The 14,286-nt window shown below is 52.7% G+C and overlaps 1 protein-coding gene and 1 long non-coding RNA gene across 2 annotated transcripts in view; one reads left to right on the top strand and one right to left on the bottom strand.

The window, feature by feature from the left end:
• LOC122234292 overlaps positions 1 to 14,286 on the top strand; it is a 480,573-nt gene that overhangs the window by 16,404 nt on the left and 449,883 nt on the right. The gene's annotated exons all lie outside the window — the stretch shown is intronic.
• CDH5 (cadherin 5) overlaps positions 1 to 14,286 on the bottom strand; it is a 34,020-nt gene that overhangs the window by 18,508 nt on the left and 1,226 nt on the right. Inside the window, exons 2-3 of the mRNA XM_042970117.1 lie at positions 5,571 to 5,784; positions 334 to 622 (exon numbers count right to left, since the gene is read on the bottom strand). Coding sequence (XP_042826051.1) covers positions 334 to 622; positions 5,571 to 5,765 — 484 coding nt within the window. The 5' untranslated portion in view covers positions 5,766 to 5,784. The remainder of the gene's footprint in view (positions 1 to 333; positions 623 to 5,570; positions 5,785 to 14,286) is intronic.

Below are 14,286 nucleotides of genomic sequence, written 5' to 3'. Positions count from 1 at the left end.
AAAGAATAATGAGAACATTATTATGTATATGTTTCTGATGGTTAGTGCTCAGTCCATGATCAGGGTCAGGGCTCAGTCCATGATTGGGGTCAGAACTCAGTCCATGATGAGGATCAGGATTCAGTCCATGACTGGGGTCAGGGCTTAGTCTATGACTAAGTCAGGGCTTGGTGTGGGGCCAGGTCAGAGTTTAGTCTTTAGGGATCAGAGTTTCTTTCAAGCACCCTGAACTCACTGAATCCTGATCCCCGACAGTGAAGCTGCTGATAGGAGAGGCACCTTCAGGCTGGAGATGAGCAGGGGAGGAGTGAGAGGGACAAGCAGGGCACATACCCACGGCCGACATCTCTGGCACAGAGGCGTTGAACAGCCGGTGCGTGAACACAGGCCAGTTGTCATTCACATCATGAACTTTGATGGTGAAGCTGGAAGGAGACTCTAAGTCATTATTGGTGTCCTTGTCTACCACGAGGGCAGTAAGGTGGTACTCGGGGATCTTCTCCCTGTCCAGCCTCTCAAAGGCGTACACGTCCCCTGAGTCCTCATTGACCCGGAAGACCTTGCCGGCAGACTCTCCTCTGAGCAGGTACTTGGCGTTCTTGCGGTTCACACTTGATTTGATCTAGGAAAGAAGAGGTGCCATGAGCTGCGGATGGGCAGGGGTGGCTGTGTGCGTGTGTGAATGTGTGCGCACACATGTGAGCGTGCAAGCGTGTAGGTTATGTCGGTGTGTATGCACACGTGTGTGTGTGTGTGTGTGCACTTACGTGCAGTGCTGGCCAGGGGTCCTGAATGCGACACTGCAGTTTTTACAGGGATCTCTGACTGGTCATCAGCACGTTGTTCTCAGCCAGGTTGCTGCGAACACCACACCGATAGGACTTGCTCGGCGCACTGCCCTAATATGCCTCCAACAGTGCTTGGGACATTGTAGGTGCTTATAAAACGTTTTTTGTGTGTGTGTGAAGGAGTGTACTTGGTGCCAGTGGAAGGCAAGGGGCATTTTGCCCCTGGGAAGTCTCTTAACCTCTCTGAGTTGTGGTGACCTCATCTGTAAAATGGAGATAATATTGCTTTGGATGTTGAGCTGCTCTCATGAGCAGAACGGCGCTTCTGAGAGTGAATTCCGGGACATGCTAGTCTCTTCTGCTGCACCACATGAAAATCGGGTCCCAGGGAACTGGGAGTTGGCTTCCACTGGCTTGGATCTCTAGAACCAACTTACATGTTTAGGGATGTTTGTGAGCTGGTTGTTAAACACAGCCATTATTAAAAATCCAATTATGTAAACTTATAAATTAAATGAATTCTATAAAAAACAAAGGTAGCATACCCAAAATTCATTGCTTCCTCGTTATCATACTGCATTTTTCTGTGTTCTTGAGGTTATGTTTACTGTGTTGAACGATGGAAATACCACACAGTGCTGGGTTAATGCATATCTTTTCACAACTCTGCCTTCATTGACATCAAATTGGGAGCTTAAAACAGACACGGCGAAAGTATTTTACACCATGGAAATGAGCAAATGCTATGAATCAGGAGTTTTTCTCCTGGAGAACAGGTTGATAAACATTTATCAGCACACCACTGGTTCTGGTCAATTTAGTTTTGGAATGCCACGTAAAATGTTCTCTTCTTGGAGATTTATAATGTGTAGTCCTGTAGAAAAAAACTCTAATGAGCTTTAACTCAGGATTTCCCATGCTTTTTAGACCACTGACCCCATTTTCTTTGTAACACATACTATTAGTGCCCTAAGGAACAAGATTTAGAAAAAGATTTGGAAACTAATATACGTAAAGCAGCTTGCACAGGCTATTATGATAGATCCATGTTAAAAGATATTAGGTTAAGAGTGCTGAACATTTATTTCATTTATAGAATCTTAGAAGCAGAGACTCTTAGGAACTTCAGAGAATCCTATTTCATGCAGTGGTACTCTCACAGATGGTTAGAATGTTCAAAAAATGTAGTTCAATTCAATTAAAAATATATAAATTGGACACCTATATGGTGCCAAGCAGCACCCTGGAAGCACAGAGGTAACCCAGACCCCATTCTTGCTCTCAGGGCTTAGGCCCAAGCCCCAGAAGCTGAGATTCTTAGGATGGGCAGTATTTAAGGATTCAGGGATAAGAGCCTTGAGTGAAGGTATCCGATGAGGAGAATCAAGAGAGAGCGGTCTCAAGACAGGAGAGGGAGCAGCAAGAAGGGTGTGGTCAAATCCCGTGAGTCTGGGGATGCCTGGGTGGCTCAGTCAGTTCAGTGTCTGACTCTTGATTTCAACTCATGATCTCATGGTTCATGGGTTTGAGCCCTGCGTTGGGCTCTGTGCTGACAGCGAGGAGCCTGTTTGGGATTCTCTGTCTCTCTCTCTCTCTGCCCCTCCCCTGCTTGCTGTCTATCTCTCTCTCTCTCTCTCTCAAAAATAAATAAATAAACATTAAAAAAAATCCCATGAGTCTGGAAAACATCCCTAGGGTTTAGCAGTAGTGTAGACATTGGAGCCCTTGGTGGGAGCAGCATCCGGGCTGGGGTGGGGGAGTAGGGTGAGAAGCCAGATGACAGAGCTTGGAGAAGAGGCCACAAGGTGAGGAAGTGGAGACAAGGAGTCAGGACCCTCTGCCTTGGGTGGAGCAGAGGTGTGGTGTGCAGGGGCCAGGTGGTTTCATAAGGAGTTCCCAGGACCCATGGGCCAGGATGTATGACGAATAGTGGGTCAGGAGGTGAGAAGCAAATGCCTGAGCTCTGCAGCCTGCGGTGTGGGGTGACAGTGGGGGTTTAAGGAGAAGGGACAGTCTGGGACTCTGTGTGAGTCACTCAGGGTTAGATGGTAGTTCCAAACTTGGTTCTGGGTGGGTGTGTTAGGACCCACATGGGCAAGGGTAGTGATGTGGACCAATGGAGCTTTGATCTATTGTATTGGAATTCTGTATACGATTCCATTTGAGTATAAGCTCCTTCCCTCCAGCTTACGTTTTTTAGAATAGTTTTAGATTTATAGACAAATTGAGAAGATAGTACCGAGAGTTCTCATATATCCTGTCCCAGTTTCCACTGTTATCACCATCTTATGTTAATGTTATGTTAGTATGGTGCCTTTATTACAATTAGTGGACCAATACTGATACATCAGTAGTCACTGGGGGCCATAGTTCATACCGATGTCCTCAGTGTTTGCTTCCTTTCCTTCTTCTGCTCTCGGAGCCTGGCCAGGACACCATATTACATCTAGTCACCACGTTTCTTTGGCTCCTCTTGGCTGTCACAGTTTCTCAGACTTTGAGTGTTTCTCAGACTTGATGACCTTGGCCATTTTGACAAGTACTGGTCAGGTATTTTGTAGGGTGCTTCTCTACTGAAATTTGTCTGATCAGACTGAGATTATGGGTTTTGGGGAGCAGTGTTTTTTTAAATTATCACTATATTTGGGCATAATGTCTTAATGCCGCAGACCATGGTGACCCATATTTGTGGATTCAAAAGGCTACAAGGGCTCCCTCCCATTGTCCAACCAGTCTGTAAACAAAGGCTCCGGACTGTGGCCTTGATAAACAGGGATTTCCTTCCCTCAGATTACGTCTTTGGGAGTGAGGAGGTAATCCTTGGAGCCCTGTCCTTGGCTCTCCCCAGCACTCTGTTCCTTCTCGGGGTGGGGACTGCGTGTAGCTCCTCTGTCCCCTGGCCCCATGCCAGGTGCAAAGTAAATGCTGTTGGCAGATGATGGCAGGCCTGACGCTCTTCCTGCTGCTCGAAGACCCTTGGGAGAGCCCTCTAAAGGTTTCCGTGTCGGGGCTGCGCATGATGCAGGTGGCCTCTGCTTTCTGCTGACTCTTCCTGACTCACCCTGCAGATTTTTCTCGGGGCCGGCCATTCTCATCAGTGGCTGATTCATGGCACAGTTATCCCATTGGGAAAGACGTAGGTGGATTGACGGCATTTTCCTCTCTGACACAGTTCACATTTGTGTTGGGAGTCAGGAACCCTATGCCTTCCTAGGACTAGGTTCTCCTCGGGCTCTGTCCCGGTCTCCCTGTGTGACCCTGGTCAAACATCTTTCTCTCTGAGCGGTCATAGTGAGGCATTTAAAGTTCCCAGCCATTCTAGGGAGCCGGAGGAGCCCGTGGGCACAGTCGGTTGTGGGCAGTCTGTGAGTGGAGATTCCCCAGCTGGCCCTGCCCCCGGCTGCTGTGGCTTTTCTGGTGCCAAGGCCAGGCTGCGCCCTCCCCCATCAAAGGGTATTTCCAGCCTGTTTCTCTGTGACCAGAGGGATCCCCCAACCCTGCTTTTTGTGGGGTTCTTTGTCTGACATATGCTGCCCCTATAAATTAGGGCCAGGAAGTAAACACTTCCAGCTTTGTGGGTCATGTGGTGTTTGTCGCAGCTGTTCAACTCTGCCATCAGAGCAGCCATGGAGATTTGTTGTACATGGCCTTGCCTCTTTTCCAGTGAAACTTTACAAAACCAGGCAGTGAACTGGTTCTGCCAGTTTTGCTTTTAGACCATGAGCTCCACAAAGGTAGGGACCGTATCTGTCTTTGCCCACTGCTGTCTTTCCCATGCTTGACACCATGCTTCCTCTTACTGGCACGTTGATCTATTTTTTTCTTTAGTGGATCGTGTTCAGATTCCAAGAAACTGACACGGTGAGAGTTTATACACCTGTAAGAAGTTTTTCTCCATGTCAAAAACTCTCAAAATACCTGGGCCAGCCGTCTGCCACTGTTTGTGGAACTCCTCCAGTAGAGCCACTGGTTTGAATCAGAATGGATGGATTTGACATCAGTAGTACTTTGACCCAGTAAGGCCGTTCAGTGGCCACTCACATTGGCTCCAAGCCCTAGAACAGTGGCTGGAGATTAACAGGTTTTGAAGGGGGAGGAAGTGAGGGTTAGAGCCTTGGGTGCTGCCTTGGAGGGCAGGCTTGGGTCAGGCACCATGTTATGGGTGTCCTAGAATCTGAGGACTTGTGTGGAGTGACAGGGAGCCAGGGAGGGATAGTCGGAGAGAAGGGGGTTTTTCGGGTTTAAAGAGCTAGACCAGGCTGGCCACCTGCGGCCTGGATGATGAATTCTGTCACCAGCACTTTTTTGTAGAAGGCTTCTCAGGGCTTCCGGACTTCTCGGATGGGAGAATTTAATGGCAGTCTTGGCTGCTTCTGCCCTAAGCCCTGAACCCCCAGGCCAGGTGGGCCCCCTGTGTGCAGGTGGGCCCTTCCCCTGGTGATTTTTAGTTCACAGACCAAGGCCCGGGAGAAAATGAACCAGAGCATTCACCACCGCCAGCACCTTCCCCTTCCCCTTTGCCATCATGATTGCCCTAATCGTCTTGACCTCTACTGCCATCACCACCACGGCCCCCTCACCTTTCCCTTTACTTTCCCACCGCCTCTCCCTTCGTCATTGTGACCGTGACCACCGCCACCGCCTCTCCCGCATCTCCCAGCTCTGCCACCATTCCCCCTCACAGCCGTCGTCCCTGCCCCTGCACCCACCGCAATATCTGCCACCGCCTTTACCACCACTGTCACCGCTGATGCCGCTCCTGCTCGGGGGCCTGAGCCTTACCTTGCCCACATAATGGGGCAGCGAGGTGTTTTTCTCTTCATCGATGTGCATCTGGTTCCAAATCCAGTCCCTCTTCTGGCGCCGGGGGGCGGCCGGTTGGGCGGCCGGTTGGGCAAGGTCAGTGCCTTCCGCGGGTGCCACCAGCAGGCCCAGGCACACGCCTGCCGAGGCGAGCAGCACCGTCAGCACCTGCATCTTCCCGAGAGGCACCAATCTGGGCAAAGAGAGGGGACACCATGAGGGCATGGTGGTCACCACCCTGGGGTCTGAGCAGCTCCCAGGGACGACTGAACTTCCTTCTGTCATCCTTCCCTCTCTGCTGATACCAGCAGAACCAGATACTCTTCCTGCCCCCAGATTGCTTCGGTCTGGAAGAGGAAGGCAGACGCAGAAACTCCTCCCGAAGTGTCGTATGTGCTGGCGTGGAAGCCCCAAGGAGGGCTCCCGACGGGGAAGGTTTTCTAGAGGAGAGGGTGAGGCTGATGCTGATGGTGGCTCCCAAAGTCCTGCGCAGCGGGGACCCCAGTTATCCCCATGTTACACATGAGGTTAAGTTCACGTTGGAGCGAGTGGGGGGGCTGGGAATGGAGCCTTGGTGTCTGACCTCAACACCTATCACTTATCAAGTACTTATGACAAGCATGACACCATTCCAAGCACTTCACGTGTGTTATCTCATTTAATTTTCCTAGTAACCCTTCAGGTGGATATAATTATCATGCTCCTTTTGCCAAGAAGCCGAGGAACAGAAGAGTTCAGTTCACATTCCTGAGATCACCTAGGCAGGGAGCGGCGGAGCCAGACTTGAACCCAGTCTGCCTGGCCCCAAAGTTCAAGCTTTTTCCCACTGGCCTCTCTTGTCCTCACAGCTGCTGTGGGGTGGGACTTCAAGACGCCTCTGAACAAACATGCCCCCTGGCCAGCACGAGAGCCCCTGTGGCAAGATGCTTTGATGCTGTCTTCAGAAAGTGCTTGGGAAACCCAAATGTCTTAACCCAGAGGGTCAGGCCCTCACTAGGCCCAGAGCTCACAGTTGGTGATCAGCTGAGGAACTATCACAAGAGCAGGGGTGGGGGAGGGTGGAGGATTGAAAGGCTGGTCTCACGGGACTGGCTTCATAATTGATGGGGCCCAGTGCAAAATGGAAATGTGGGGCCCTCTGTTCAAAGAGTATTAAGAATTTCAAGATGGGGGCGCCCGGGTGGCTCAATTGGTTAAGCGTCCGACTTCAGCTCAGGTCATGATCTTGTGGTTTGTGAGTTTGAGCCCTGCATCGGGTTTTGCGCTGACAGCTCAGAGCTTGGAGCCTGCTTGGGATTCAGTGTCTCCCTCTCTCTCTGCCTCTCCCCTGCCCACACTGTCTCCCTCTCTCTAAAATAAATAAACATTAAAGAACTTAAAAAAAAAAAAAAAGAATTTCAATCAAGATGGAGACAGAAGACCATGAAAGCAGGCATCATGTGCCAGGCCCAGTGTGCTTGCTCGCTCTGGAAGGGAGCTCTTGGGACAGGGATCAGCCTGGACCAGGATCTTGGGTCACCTGGAAATGAGGGCCTGGCTTCATCCTGAATTTCAGGAAGAGGGATTTTCCTCACTGCCCCATGGTGGGTGCAGGCTGTGACCTTGCTGGCCCTGTGCCCTCTCAACCCTGACCCCATCAGTCTACTCATGCTGGGTCCCTGTGTCACTGATCTGTGGCTCCTGGGATGGTTCAGGGGCAAAGGGCAGGTGGATGGGAATGGGAACCCGGGCGCCTGCCTAGAGAGAGACAAGGACCACAAGATGCTGGATGGGAGGCCACCACCCTGGTCATCCCCCACCTTGGCCCATGGGAGAGCCTGGATTCTGCACGTTACAGGAGGTCTCTAAACTCTAGTAACATTTCTTCTGAGACGTTGGCGCCAGGCTGTCCTCAGTGAGGGCCCAGGGTGTCTGCGCTGGGCTAGCCTGGCCTCTGGGTCTGCTGATCTTAGCGTTTGAGATCCCCACCCTGTGGGCCCTGCTGCTGGTGCGGGAGGAAGTGAGCTCCCAGGGTTGGGTGGGACAGGGCTCCGAGGAAGTCCCCACAATGCACGTGCCATGTGTCTGGAGAGAGGCTCTGGGTCTCAGTTTCCTCAGTTGTGAGGTGGTGGAACTGGAGGAGGCTTGGTGTCCTTTGAGGTAGGACGTAGAGAGGGTGGCCATGGCAGGAGGGAAGGAAGGCAGTGAACAAAGGCTTGGAGAGGTTGGGCATCCTGGCTGGGAAGCTGCTCCTGACTCAGGGGAGGTGGCCGGCATGCCCCTGCTCTAGCCTTGCAGGGCCCAGGCCTGGCGGGTCATTTCCTTCTTTGCCTACAAAGGAACTGCGAATCTTGGTTCTTTCTTCCTCCCAAGTGAGAAGTGACTCAAAAATGAAAAAGTAATACAAACAGAAGTGAAACCAAGAAATAGGGAGAGAGAGAGAGTCCTCAGGCTTTTTGGCAGGATGGAGTGAGAGCCCATGCACTGAGCTAACAGGCACGTGGGGCCTGTCCTCAGGGAGTGCACACTGTGGTGGGAACACCATGAAAATAAGTGAATTGGGAAAGTACCAGTTAGTGATACATTGGGTGCGACAGAGAGAGGGTGTTGCTGACTGAGACTGTGAGGTCAGGGAGGCCTTTCAGATAGAGGACATTTCAACCAGCATCTGAATGTTAGTCCTAGGAATGCCAGGGGAAAGAAGGGCATTCCAGGCAGAAGGACCAGCATGTGCAAAGGCCCTGGGGTGGAAAAATGGTTGGTGTGCCCCCGGGTCAGGTAGAAATGAGCATTAGGGGGCGGGGGACAGGAAGAGGTGACCAGGTCACTGTGGTAGGCTGAGTGATGCCCGCCCCCTGCCAAAGATGTCCATGTCTGAATCCCTGGAATGTGCGAATGTTTTACTCTTTATGGCAAAAGGACTTTTAGCAGATAGGATGTCTCCATGCGTGACCCTGGAGCGCCGTCTGAAGACGTTCCTTCTTGCCTGTGGTGGCGGAGGGGGGCTGACATCCCTGAGCACCTCCTCAGTGGCATATGTTATCTCATTTAAACCTTGCAAACTGCAAGGTAGTTGGCAGTAACCCCACTCTACAGGTGAGACTCAGAGAGGTGGAGCGAGTCATCCCAGGTCATATAGCGGCAAGAGACGGAGCCAGCATTTGAACTTAGTCTGCCTTTCACCCCAAATACTGCTTTTCCCTACCATGCCCCCCCCCCGTCTCTGTGGGGACATTCACATGCATGATAATAAAATACTGTTCTCCACGCTTGGCTTTCATGTTATCCCCAGGCTATAGGAATTATCGCCCCCATTTCACAGAGGGAGAAACTGAGGCACAGACCCAAACAATTGATGGATCTAGAACCCTCACCCAGCTCTTTCTCTGAATCCTGGGCTCCTTCTACACCCAAACTCAGAGGGACCTGAGGGACTTTTCCAACTGAAAAGCCACATTTATTTATGTCTTTTGCATTTTGTGTTAGGAATTTGGCCTCCAAAATGGGGGCTGAGAAGAAGGGTTTTATCAGACAATTGTTTCTCTTCCCACTGTTCATGGAGAGGAAGTCAGCTGGCAGGATTTGCCATGCCCACAGCTGGAAACAGAATTTCCCTTGGCCGCACCTCTGCACGTTACAGGAGGTGTGGTCAGAGCCACAACCGGGGGCAGGTTTATTTTAGCCCTTTACCTCCCCACAAGCCCTTTACCTTCACTAAATTTTTGGAGTGGTCGTAATGCTGCCAGGTGGATTTGGGGTATGACAGATGAGCAGAGGGTCTGAGGATTTTGGAGGTGATTTCTGTGCTCAGAAATTCCCAGCTGAGCAGCCCCAGGAACTTGCCTGACGACAGCCTTGAGGGGAAAGGGGATCTACTTGGCAGCTCAGATGTGTGTGGTGGGCACACGGAGGCCAGGTGCCTGCCCATGTCCCTGTCATCCAAGATTTGTGACCATGCCCCATCCCTGGAGCTTTTCTAGAGGCTTTTAGGGGCAGCTCCAAATGCACTCCTGGGTATGAGTGGGCCCACTGGACTCTCACTTGGTCTGGGAAGGTCTTAGAGACCCAAAATGAGAGGACAGAGTGTGTGGTCCAAGGTGAACAGTCATGGAACCCAGGAGAAGGGGCAGAGGAGCCTCGGAGAATCTGGGGGGACAGCCGGCTCACCTATGCCCGGATGGGAGGTTGGGGCCTCAGAGAGCTCTCGGATCCCGCTTTTTGTCCACAGTGGGTGGGACCGCTGATGTCAGAACCTTGATGCCTGGGCTGAGTCTGAGGACTGAGGGGTGGCTCTGAAGGTTGGGCCAAGTGCGGGTGCCTGTGCCTCTGTCTGCTCCTCTCCAGTTACCTGTCTGGGTCTTGAGGGTACTTGGTGAGCTTCTAGTAGCAGCCCCAGCCTGTAGGACATTAACACCCACCAGGTTTGGGGCACCTGGGTGGGTCAGTCGGTTGGACGTCCAACTTTGGCCAGGTCACGATCACGTGGTTTGCAAGTTTGAGCCCTGCATCAGGCTCACTGCTGTCAGCTCAGAGCCTGCTTCAGATCCTCTGTCCATCTCCCCACCCCCCTCTCTTTCTCTCTCTCAAAAATAAATAAACATTTAAAATAACAAACACCCCCTGGGCTTGGTCACACCCTTCCGGCCTCTGCACTTGACATTCTGTCTCCTCTGCCTGGATTTAGTTACATGTCACCGCTTCTCTGAAGCTTTCTCTGGAGCCCTGGGCATACATAGCCACACAACAAACATTTATTGAACACCTACTGTGTGCCAGGCACTGAACTACATGCGGGGAGCAAACACAGGCTGTACTCCCATGGGGGAGTATACTAACCGCTTGGTGAAAAACATACAGTTGAAAATTGTGAGGTGTGCTGATGGAGACGAGTAGGAAGCTGGAGGTGGGGGCCAGCAGGGTCCAGACTGGGCTGAGTGTCTCAGTCCAAGAGTGAGTCCTACCTCTCTCTGAGCTGCTGTGAGACATTAGACAAACATCCCTTTGGTCCCTTTCTGTTTATGGGCCCATCTGTCGCTGGGATTTGGTCTTGAAGGGGCTGTGAAGTCCACTCAGCTCTGTGATTTTGAAAAGGGCTAGGGGGACACAGAGGGAGACAAAGGGAGGGGAGGGGCTGGAGCTGGTCCTTTTTAAGCGAAATAGATCTTAGGAAGCCTGGATCTAGCTGGGAGCCCCTCAGTGAGCCAGCCTGGCAGGTGTCCCTGGGCTCGTCTTGCCCCCAGCCAGTGGCAGACCCCTGCTTCTTGACCTGACCAGAGCTCTGCTCAAGCTTGAGGCTCAGGAGCTGAGTCTGGGCTTGAGGGGGTAATCAGGCAAGCTGGAGGGCCCTTTGGAGTGGGGTAGAGGAAGCTTGCAGGTCAGGGATACACACATGACATCCTCACGCTGCATGGACACACAACACCCTCACCTACGTCCACATAAGTACACACCCTGTGTCCACTCATCTGCCCACGCCGGCTCCTGAAGAGTCTCTGCTATGCAGAGCGGCCCCTCTGCACCCGTGCAGTATACCCCCATCAGCTGGGACAAGATCTGGCAGCTGAACCCAGCCCCAGGCAAAGCCTCAGGGTGGACAGGACAATCAGTTCCAGCCCAACCTCCCACAGGCTCTGGACTCTAGCCCAGAGGCCTGGGGTCAGGGGTCAGGGGCTGGACTTTGGGAGGAAGGCCCAGAACACGTGGGGGCTGTGCCTGTGGGAGGGGCAAGTGCTGGACCCCCCCCCCCCCCCCCCCCCGCCGCTCCCTGTGTGGCCGTGGATGGCTCTCCTCATTGCCTTCCTACGCCACCACCTTGAGCCTCAGTCTAGAACAGACTCCTTCAGGGACCCCCACATTGTCTGCCTGATCCTCAGCATTTACAGCTGGGTCTTCGCAGCCATGGGTACTGGGAGGATGAAGGGTGAGGCCCTGTGAGCCTTGGGCATGGGGTGTATTGGGGGCAATTAGGCAGCTATGAGCTGGCCTCTTGGGGCTTTCTCCTGGTTTGCAGCCCAATTCGGCCTAGGGACCTGCTCCTGTGGGTCCCAGACCTGAGCCCCTTCCCTGGGGTCCTGCTAATAGCTTCCCTGCCTCTACTTCCCTTCGAGGTGACCATGCTGCTCCCCTGCTGACCTCTCTTCCCTGGCTCCCCATCCTTGCAGGATGAAGCCTAGCTCCTGAGCCTGTGTTCAAGGCCCAGCATAGCATGTCCCCTGCCCCCCTCTCTGGCTTTTCTCTCCCTCATCTCCCTGCTCCTTCCAACCATGAGGAGAGTAGACATTTCTGGAAGGCACATTGCTCTTCCTCTCTCCAGCAGGCTTTTTGCACAGGCTGTTCCCCTGCATGGGGACACATGAACACACACCTATCCCTGAGCAGAGGACCTCTTACATATGGCTGGCAAGACAAACTCATCAGTTGCCACTCACCCCTTTCCATACCTGTGAGACATCACTGATCACGGTATTACAGTATTCATCCCCACTGAACTTGAACTCAGCCCCTGAATTCTCAATACAATCTTTCAAGTAGATACTAGCGATTCACCAAAAGTAGTTTGTGATTTGAAACAATTTCCTGCTGGGTTTCTGAGTTCTAGGGCCATCCAGTCTATACCCCTGTCTTCTAATGGGGCAGCTTCAGGTTTCAAGTATAGAACACCCCTTACCCACACCAGGGAGACTTTTCCAGCCTTCTGTGGGCTTTGTGACTTTGGGGCTCTGAGGCTGTCAATGGGAGCAACAGAATGAGGCCCACACACCTGCCTGTTTGTAATGGCCCAGCTGCTCAAAAGCTGTGTGGCCTCAGGCCCATTCCTTGCCCTCTCTGAGCCTCAGCTCACTCAGCTATAATGGAGGCAACAATAGCTGCCTATTGAGGAGGATTAAATGAGGTCATGGGTGAGAAACGTGGTATACAGTAGGTGCTCAGTAAGTATGCAGGTGTCTTGACCCTTATGTGCCCACCCACTCCAGCCTGGTGACTGTGGGCTTGACTGGACAACTCATACCTGACTGCATTTCCTCTTTGTGCCCTGGGCCCACCTCCTACACCCCTCTGTTCTCCAGAAGGAAATCTTTTTCTCTGCCTACCTGTCCCTGGGGTCCCTTTTTTCCCTTCCTGCCAGGATCTGACTGTTACTGTGTCCCAAGACAGATAATCTGGAGGTCTCTGAATGAGTTTAGGGACCATTTGATCCATCCCCTGCCCAGAGAGATTAGAAGACTGAAGCCCAGAAATACCTCTCAATATCCTCTGGGCTCCTGCTCTTCCTCCAGGAAGCCTGCTGGGATTTTTCCACCCAGTATCTGCTTGGGCTTGTGTCAGGATGGGCTTTTTAGTATTTCTAGCCAGAAACCAAGCTCCTCAGGGTAGGACCTGTCTCCTACAACATTCCTCCCAGGATCATTGGGTTCCTAGCTTGTCCTCGTGCCTGCTTCTGTGGGTTGAACTGTCAGGTTCAATCCTCTCTGACTTTTCTCCTCTCCAAGCTTCACGGTGGAGTGTGGTGGGGCTGTGGGGTCAGAAGGGGCTGGCCTCACTCATATTTTTGCTTCCATCTCATGCTTGCTGTGTAGCCTGGGACTGGCTGCTTGGTCTCTCTCAGCATCTATGGTCTCCTCTGTCAAATGGGATTTCTTTTAGCAGCTTCAAGGATGCCGAGGGGGTGCGGAGACGGCCAGAAGTAGCAGGGATGGATCCCCATAGGGGAGGGGCCCAAGATTTTTCTAGAGCAAGTGGCCACTGTGTTCACCTCTTGTCCCCGAGGCAGCAGCAGAACTGTGAGTCAGCCAACTTTGGAAGAAAATAAGTGTGGCCCCTCTGGTTTCCTGCCCTCATGTCCGGCCCTTGTTTAGCAGCACAATTGGTCAGGTTGAGACTGCAGGGTGGGCAGCTTAACCCCTGCGAGGCCAGTGCACGCCTTCCCTACTGCCTTGCAACAGTCAGTGGGAATTGGTAGGGCTGCCTGGGGGCTCAGCAGCTCCTGGGCCCCTTGGAGGCCACCTGCTGCCCTCTGGGCTGGGCTCCCAAGGTGGCCGGACTCTGCTGCTCCCTACCACCTAACGGGGAGCCAGAGCTCCTGGTCCTGGCACTCATGGCCTCCAGTGTCACTAGCCTTTCTGGCACTACCTGCTCCAAAAAACCCTGTGGCCAGTCAGCCTCCCCAAATCCTCCAAGCTGCCTAGGCTTCCTGCCTCCCCCAGCAGACCCTTCACATCTTGGGGGACCTGTCTGCCCCCTTCACACAGCAGCACCGTCCTTGGGGTGGGGAGTGAGCCCGGGGCCCAGAGTGCTTGCCAGAGGAATTGCTGAGTCAACATCCTCTCACCTGCGCCCTCTTCGCTCCCACCTGCCATGGAATGGCTGACCTTGGGGGGTCAAAACCTTGAGGACATTCACAGCTCTGGTGTGGCGGGTAAATTCAGCTGTGATTTCTTGAAGGCACCCCTCCCCTGAGCCGTTCCTGGAGCCAGTGCTGGGTGTGTACATTGCCTTCTTCACTAGGCTCACCAGAAGACTGCTTCCTCCATTGTACAGATGAGAAAGCTGAGGCATGGTGCTGGAAAGAGTCTGGGCTTTGGGGTGCAGATCCTGCTTCTCATCCCCACTCCCGCTCTTACTTTGCCCAGTCTCACCCATCTCAGTCGCACCCCCTGCGGAATGGGGAAAGGACTCATCTAACTCTCGCAATAGTAGAATCGAGAGCTCCCTCAGT

The sequence above is a fragment of the Panthera tigris genome, chromosome E2 (genome assembly GCF_018350195.1).
Source record: "Panthera tigris isolate Pti1 chromosome E2, P.tigris_Pti1_mat1.1, whole genome shotgun sequence".
Classification (NCBI taxonomy): domain Eukaryota; kingdom Metazoa; phylum Chordata; class Mammalia; order Carnivora; family Felidae; genus Panthera; species Panthera tigris.
Note: the sequence above shows the minus strand (reverse complement) of the source record. Positions and strands in the feature narration are given on the sequence as shown.